The following is an 8,622-nucleotide window of genomic DNA, read 5'->3' as shown; positions in this document are numbered from 1 at the left end:
GAAAAGAATTGAAAGTGGTACTGGAGAATAGGGAAGTTCTGTCTCTCTGGCTTTCTCGCTGGCTCTCTCTCTTTCTCTTTTCTCTCTCTCTCTCTCTCTCTCTCTCTCTCTCTCTCTCTCTCTCTCTCTCTCTCTCTCTCTCTCTCTCTCTCTCTCTCTCTCATTCTTTCTCTTTCTTTCTTTCTTTCTTTCTTTCTTTCTTTCTTTCTTTCTCTCTCTCTCTCTCTCTCTCTCTCTCTCTCTCTCTCTCTCTCTCTCTCTCTCTCTCTCTCTCTCTCTCTCTCTCTCTCTCTCTCTGTGTGTGTGTGTGTGTGTGTGTGTGTGTGTGTGTGTGTGTGTGCAAATGGGGAAGAGGCGTAGAAAAGGTAATAGAAAAACACTCATAATTTTTAGCCTCATATTCATTCACTACGATGTTCATGACGGCGCGTAGTGGAGCAGTTCCCCTTTACGTCAACTCACAATCGTTACAAATACCGAACGAAAAGCAAGACAGTAAGGAGCTTTGAGGTAATTGAGTTGATGTGTATGTAACTCATAGCCTCCCGTTGAAACAAAAAGAGGAAAACAATAGATATCATAACGAAAAATAAATGAAAAGTGTGTTTCCATGCATGCACTCTTTAAGTATCTCCCTCAAGCCCCCGTGAAAAAAAGAAAAGATGAAAAGCGGAGGAAAATTAATTGTTTCTGGAGTAAAAGGAAACGAAACAGAGCGACTGGTGCGAGTGAAAGCAAAATGAAATCCGCTTGTGAGTGTTTTAATATTCACACAAGGTATGAATTTAATGCTACCGCCGAGGGAAAGGGAAAAAAGCACAGAGGAGGAGAAGGAGGTGGTGGTGGTGGTGGTGGAAGAGGAAGCAGTCTAGTACGTCATATTTGCTTGGCTGCTGGAGGTGTATAATAATATTTTCCGCTGACATACGTAAACCTGGCGCAGCTCAGTGACGTTAAGTGTTATAAAGTGCCTTGCCAGAGTGTACGTTACTAAGGACACCTACTTCACCTGTGCTACCTGTGCGGCGCCGGGCAGGTACTTACGAGAATGAAAACTCAGCAAAACTCAGGATCTCAACCTGGAAATGAACAGACCCTTGATATGAAAGTTGGCGGAAGAAAGAGTTGATTCATGGTTGAGTTTTCTTTTTTTTTTTTTTTTTTTTTTACCTGCCTGTTCATTTTGCTTTTGCGGTGATTGATGTTTGCTCAGTGGCTCCCCGCGTGCACGAGTCCCCCGCCGCTTTCGTACGCCCCGTGTAGGACATTGTTGTACTTTCAAATTGATGCGAGGGAGGTAATTTCTGGTGCACTTCTGAGTGAAATGAGGACTGAGGGAATCATATTTGCTTCCACTTGATGATGCACGCTTATGTAGACGACAATTGCTGAGAGAGAGAGAGAGAGAGAGAGAGAGAGAGAGAGAGAGAGAGAAAGGAGCATTTTTGTATCAAGCTGTCGCCTCCTCCTCTTTCATGTACGCTTATGTAGACGACAATTGTTGAGAGAGAGAGAGAGAGAGAGAGAGAGAGAGAGAGAGAGAGAGAGAGAGAGAGAGAGAGAGAGAGAGAGAGAGAGAGAGAGAGAGAGAGAGAGAGAGAGAGAGAGAGAGAGAGAGAGAGAGAGAGAGAGAGAGAGAGAGAGAGAGAGAGAGAGAGAGAGAGAGAGAGAGAGAGAGAGAGAGAGAGAGAGAGAGAGAGAGAGAGAGAGAGAGAGAGAGAGAGAGAGAGAGAGAGAGAGAGAGAGAGAGAGAGAGAGAGAGAGAGAGAGAGAGAAAGGAGCATTTTTGAATCAAGCTGTCGCCTACCCCTCCTCCTCCTCCTTTTTGTATCAAGCTGCTTCCTCCTCCTCCTCCTCCTCCTCCTCCTCCTCCTCCTCCTCCTCCTCAAGAAAGTTAATTTGATGCGGTGCTTTTACACACTCCCTAACGACTCCTGGGTGGGTCGCGGCGCTGAAGTTGGGCAGTGTCTGTGTTTTCTGGTCGTTTTGTGCTCCCTGGCGCGGCGGGGAAGGCGTCGAGAGTCGCTGGAATCATTGCTTCATTCACGTCGCATCGTCACTGTTCTCACCAACCAATGACTGTGTTGTTTTCTTCTCTATTTATTTATGATTTTAGTTTTTTCATATTTATTTTTTTTATTTTGTCTGTATTTACCTATGACTGCGTTTTCTTAATTTGGTTATTTGCTATTGTTTGTTTAACCTCTTCAGTACCATGACGCGTTTTCATATTCATTCTGCTTACTATTTTATGATTTTATACAGCTTCTGAAACTTATGTTGGGGATTAGAGTAGTGAAGACTCGTCATTAATCTTCTGATCTCCATAGGCCCTTCCTAATGTCAATAAAATGGTCTAATTGTACACAAATGTCAAGGGAAAAATTTGTCCGAGCATTGAAGAGGTTAAATGTTTATCTGTGTATTTATTATGTTTATTCCTTACTCAAAAGGCTGTAAGTCGTGTTTAATTCCAGCTTACCTTCACAAATAACAACAGCATGCATTCATTTTTCCTCTCACTGGACACACAAATCATTTTCCGCCAAACATTGAAACGACATGACAATTTCGTATTTGCCTGAAGCTTACTAACTTAAAGACCAACATGTGTACCGCCCTGACCCTCCCCCTGGGCACCTGACACTGCACCACCCCCACCACCTATCCTCTTGCCCCCCGCCCCTGCTGTGGAGCATAAATGGCCCGTGACGGAGAGCAACACACGGGAACATTGACTGAGGCGTGTGAGGAAGGGAACGGGTTGTGTTGTAGTGACTGGCTATTGTGCATATTAGCAACACCAAACTGACGTGTATTGTTAGCCACGTGTTTGTTTCGAGTGAATTCCGCTGCTCAGTTTGTGTTGTTCAGGTAGAATTTATTCGTAAGTGTGCGCAAGTTGAATGGAAATGCTTGTGTTGGTTGATTTGTGTTGCTCATAGGGTGTTTAATCACAAGGTTTGGAGTGTTTGAGTGTGCGGTGGTGTTGCAGGTGGAGGCGTGGAATGTTTCGTGTGCAGCTACTCCCCGCGGGGCAACTCCTCCAGGCTGGACGGCTGCACCAAGGCCAACTTTACCGAGGAGAAGATCGAGACGCGAGACTGTCCTCTGGGGTGCGAGTCGGTGGCAGCCTACGATCGTAATGGTAACTGTCCCTGCCTTCTTGTGTGTCCCCCGCCTTGCTCTGCTGCTGCTGCTGCTGCCTATGGTGTGCTTGCCTGCCTACTCTGCTTCCCCTGCCTCTCCTGCTTGGTTACATGTCTGCCTCCCTGCTTGCTTCCCTGCCTGCTCGACACCCTGTTTCATTCCACCTCATGTTCCATCTCGCTACTTGTGCTTCAACTTTTGTGTTAGTTTATTTTCCATTTTTTTCCTCCAGCATGAGTTTCGTTGTTTCCTTTTACGACTTTAGCTGCTGCAGTGTTTGCTGGTCTGCCTGGCATCGTCTGCTGCCTCTTCCTGTTTTCTGTTCGTGTCCTTCCCACCTGAAGTTTTTGGCTTGCGTTTGTGTTTCTTGCTTGCCAGTGTTGCACCTGCACCGCCTGTGTCGTGGTTTATCGCTTATCCTTGTCCCTCACCTGATTCTTTGCATTGTTCATTTAATTGTGCAAGTTTCAGTGTCGCTAAACACTGTGCCTGCATCCACCTGCGTGTATATTCCGCTTGCTTATGCCTTTTCCCATTGATTACTGAAGACCTGAGAGTATCCCCTCCCGCATGCTCCCCTCAGCACTGGCCTGCCTGCCTGCCTGCCTGCCTGCCTGCACCGTGGCTTGACGCCTTGCACCAGACGCCCCACTCGGGCGTCACTTCAAGCTGTGTTGGTGACGGTTCTGAGTGAGGTTTCTCCCTCAGATGAGCTGCTGAGCTACCACCGCAACTGTGCCACCAGCGACACCATCATGACCAACACCTGCGAGACATACACCAACATCATCCTGAAGCGCGAGGTGTGCTCTTGCGACTGGGCCTACTGCAACACCGCCTCGGGGGCCGCGCCTCTGTCCGCAGCGCGGCCGTCAGCAGTCTTCACGTCACTGCTGGTCCTGGGCGGTGCGCTGCGGGCCCGCGCGCTGGTATGAGGCGGCGCCGCCGTCCTACATGCTGCCGTTCGCACCGTCATGTATACATGTATATTTTTTTCCAAAGGTCACTTTAAGGTGAGCAGCTGCTGCTGTCTGGTAAATGTGCTTCAACACGAATCTTACGAGTGTAGGATCAGGCAGCGAGACGCTGGGAGGAGGATGCAGCGGTCCTAGTTCCGTATCCATACTCCACCCCAGCAGCCTCCGGATTTACAGCATGGCCCCGCACCGCTCTCCAGGGGGCTGTGCACAGCCTCACCGCACCTGCCGTGGCCGCGGGCCGCCCCCTCACCAGGTGATATGTAACCACGTTAAGTTGAAAAATAAAAGTCTGCGGCCCGCGACCCGAGACACCACTAGTCATGGCGCCAGGACCACCTCAGGCTAGTCAGCGGGCCAGAGTGCCCGCCGCTGCTGCCCCACGCTGCTGCCGCTGCCACTTCTCAACACGGAACTCAGTGATCTCCATGCTGTTGCCGCCGCTGTGCAGGGTCGCGGCGGGCGCCGAGGCAGGTCGCCAGCGCTTGCAGGGCACCGAGCTGCGTCTTTCTTCGGCGCACGGACTGGTAAGCCGTCCAGTAGAGTCACTCGCCACCTTGCAGTCCGAATTAGTAGAGGAGCGGCGCGAGAAGCCTCGCCGAGCTAGTCACAGTGGCACGCTCAGTGTGTCCGGGCCAAGCTTAGGTTTCTCTTTCACTTTGTGCTTATTTATAGAATTGGAGGCACTGATGTGGGAGGCCCCGGGGCGTGTCGGGGCCACACAGGGCCGCGGGGCTGCCGCGTCTTGCTGTCCTGAAACACGCCGTCTGGGCGCTCCGCGGCCCGCCGACGGTGCCTCAGAAGCAATAAGGACTTTGTTTAATGTGTAAACGTTAGGTACCTCCGTCACTGCCACGCCAAACACAGGACCGGTCTGGGCCGGGGGTCGGCGCCGCTCGTCCTCCCGTCTCGGCACCGCCAGACACCGCGGCGCAGCCTTAGCTTGTAGACGTCATGTTTTAAGTTAAATGAGCTTCCGTCTCTTTAAAAAAGGGATATATATATATATGTATTTTATAGATAGTTTTTGTACTTGTTTCACGTGAGCGAGGATGGCGTGTCGTGCTGGTGTAGGGCGTGCGTGTGGGCGGCGGGGTCAACACTCGCTGCCGACCACCACGCATCTCCCTCTAGTTGGCCACGGGCACGCCCGTGATCACGCCGCCAGTGGGCCGCGCCTCGGGAAGTGAATGCGTGCCCTGTGAGTCGCGGCAGTCCCTGCGCCCTGCTGGGGACCGAGGCGCCTGACGCTTTCCTTGACGATGCTTTACATGTACAGTTTTTTATGACGCCTCTGTGACCACTGGCATACGTCTTTCATAACGGTCAAGTCTATAATATATTATTCCATAGATTTTATACCACATTTTAGGTTTGTAAAAGATGCTATATATATAAAACATAAAGTGTATGTAATATACTTAAAAGTCTAGTGCCGTTTTAGGTTAGATAGAGAGTATATGTGTACTTGCAGGGTGACCACTGTGTGTTGTTGTGTGTTGGTCACCAGCAATCCTGCTTGACACACGACCAACACGGGAACACCTGGATGCCACCAACCACCTGCAACTCAACTGTCAATAAAATCTGAACGAGTTTCTCTATTTCACTGCAACCTGACATTCTTTGCATCACTGCTATGCATACCTGTGTGAGGAGCTGCCTGGAATATGACGTGCTGCTCATCCTTTTTACCTGAGCCCGTGTGTGCGCCGAGTAGCGCTGCCTTCCCCACCTGGAATGCCTTTCATTTCAGGATCCATAAAGACCATCCCATCAGTTCATTTTTCACTATTTTTCACCTTAACATTAATCTCATTAGTCACTTTTCATCAGTCTTACCTTAGAGTCCATTTTTCCTCCGTATTTTCATCTTTCGACGCTTAATATTTCAGAATCCGACTTTTACTTCTTATCTAAAAGATTTTCACTTATCGTTTCGTTCCTCCGAAATTTGTCACCTTAAATTATTCGTCTTAATTAAAAGTTAATTAAGCTTTCATACCTACCTGAGTTACCTGATAAATGTGAATGATGTGAACTGATGGCGTAGCAGAGAGAGAGAGAGAGAGAGAGAGAGAGAGAGAGAGAGAGAACAATGAATCAAATAAATGCGTTTCAGCTCCCTACACACACACACACACACACACACACACACACACACACACACACACACACACACACACACACACACACACACACACACTTTGATAACAAAAAGACCACTATAATAATTTCCGATTACAATCAAATTAGGCGAAACTTATGCCGAGTCTTAGGATAACAAGGTAACACAAATTACTTACATTACAAACCGTTTATTTGATTACACCTAACGCGATTACCTTCCACTCTCCACTCGCCACAAATCATGCAAATATAAGTGGATGAATTAATGTGTGGCTTGTTTTTTGTGCTCTCGTTTTTTTTTTTTTTTACTTTCTTTTTTAATGATTTTCTTTTTATTTGTGATGATTTGAATTCTATAAGTGGATGAATTTATATGTGCCTTGTTTTTTTTGTGCTCTCTTTCCTTTTCTTTACTTTGTTTTTTTTGTTTTTCTTTTCATTTGTGAAGATTTTAATTCTATAAGTGGATGAATTCATATGTGCCTTGTTTTTTTACTTTCTTTTTCCTTTTCTTTTTGTGCTTTTCCTTTCTCGGTGATGATTTGAATTTTATCCATTTGTGTTCAGCTCAAATTGACGCCAAAAAGATCAAGGTTATAACAATTTGATTTATTTCTAGATCAGTATTTTGCTAGGTGATATTTTTATGACGTATTTATTCATTTATTTTCCAGAGATAAGATTAGAATTATTGATCACTTGACATTGTTTTGGTGTGTGTGTGTGTGTGTGTGTGTGTGTGTGTGTGTGTGTGTGTGTGTGTGTGTGCAGAGCTGAAACATTTATTTGATTCCCGCCTCTCTCTCTCTCTCTCTCTCTCTCTCTCTCTCTCTCTCTCTCTCTCTCTCTCTCTCTCTCTCTCTCTCTCTCTCTCTCTCTCTCTCTGGAGCATTTGAATTTAAAGATGTTGCGCAGCATCAGAGAGAGAGAGAGAGAGAGAGAGAGAGAGAGAGAGAGAGAGAGAGAGAGAGAGAGAGAGAGAGAGAGATACAAGCGAAATCAAAAATATGTGAGATGACAGAGAAAGGAATACATCAGAGAGAAGATGAAAAAAATACCACGGACTGAGGAATAAAGAGAAACGAAAAATGACGCGATATTTTTGGAACAAAGGAAGAATATTGTTTAGAAGATTATCTCTCAGGAGGGAGGAACGAAGGGAAGGAGAGAAAAGATGAGAGAAAGAAAGACGAATAGATGAAAGAGAAGGAAGGAAAGAAAGAGGCCATATCGATAGATGAAATAAGAAGCGAAACATAAGAATAACATTTTGATGGGAAAAAAGAAGATACAAGAGAAAGATTTAAGGAAGAGATGTAGGAAAGGAAGACGAATAGATAAAAGAGAAGGAAAGAAACCTTATCGATAGACAAAACAAGAAACGAAACATAAGAATAACAGTTTGATAAGAAAAAAAAGATAGAAGAGAAGGATTTAAGAAAGATAATGTGTAATATGGAGACGGAAAGAAATAAGAGACGGAGAAAGATAACAGGAAATTAACTTTTGATATAGGACACCCAGAGAGAGAGAAAGAGAGAGAGAGAGATTTCACACCAATAAAGGCTCCAACACGTTCCAATTTCTGTGTCGTATTTGTAAAGACTTTTTTTTCACTGGAATTATACAAAAAAATGCAGGTGTACGTGATTAAGAGAAATTCTTTACCTCGCTAGCTGCCCGCGTCGCACTGGGGACTCTGAGGCGCGGAATGAAACTGTGGGATTTGTGAATAACGAGTGGAGTGAAGTTTTTACATGGAACTTCAATTTGTGAGTTAGCTGAGGGGTTGAAATGCTGAGGCGATGAGTACAGCTTCTATAGGAAAGGTAGATGGGAAAGTCGGTGTTTTGGTAATGAATGCAAGGTACGGGAAGGTATTGGAGTTATGAATGAAGCAAGATTAATCAGGTGAGGTGAAATAGTAAGGTGAGTCGAATTTATAGATTGAGGTTACAAGCTTCTACAGGAAAGTTAGATAGGAAAGTCGATGTTTTAGGTGTGTAAAATATGGTAAGATTTATTAACGAAAAAATAGTAAGGTGAGGTGAAATAGCGGTGAATTTATAAAGATCAAATGTATGCAGATCGAAAAATACACAGATTGAAGTTCCAAGCTTCTATAGGAAAGTCGATGTTTTGGTTGTATGAATGTAAGATACGGTAAGATATTGGATTTATGAATGAAACAAAAATAGTAAGGTGAGTTGAAATAGCGGTGAATGTATAAAGATCAGATGTATGTAGATCAAAGAATATACAGATTGAGGTTCCAAGCTTCTATAGGAAAGATAGATAGGAAAGTCGATATTATGAAATATGGCAAGATGTATAAATGAAACAAGAATAGTAAGGTGAGGTAAAA

General features: G+C 45.3%; 1 protein-coding gene across 2 annotated transcripts in view; it reads left to right on the top strand.

The window, feature by feature from the left end:
• LOC123510535 overlaps positions 1 to 5,724 on the top strand; it is a 209,283-nt gene extending 203,559 nt beyond the window's left edge. For both annotated transcript variants that reach the window (XM_045265790.1, XM_045265788.1), the window contains exons 4-5: positions 2,996 to 3,148; positions 3,859 to 5,724. In XM_045265790.1, the coding sequence (XP_045121725.1) occupies positions 2,996 to 3,148; positions 3,859 to 4,085 (380 nt within the window). In that variant the 3' untranslated portion in view covers positions 4,086 to 5,724. The remainder of the gene's footprint in view (positions 1 to 2,995; positions 3,149 to 3,858) is intronic.
• The last annotated feature ends 2,898 nt before the right edge of the window (positions 5,725 to 8,622 follow it).

This window comes from Portunus trituberculatus, chromosome 29 (assembly GCF_017591435.1).
Source record: "Portunus trituberculatus isolate SZX2019 chromosome 29, ASM1759143v1, whole genome shotgun sequence".
In the NCBI taxonomy this organism is placed as follows: Eukaryota; Metazoa; Arthropoda; class Malacostraca; order Decapoda; family Portunidae; genus Portunus; species Portunus trituberculatus.
Note: the sequence above shows the minus strand (reverse complement) of the source record. Positions and strands in the feature narration are given on the sequence as shown.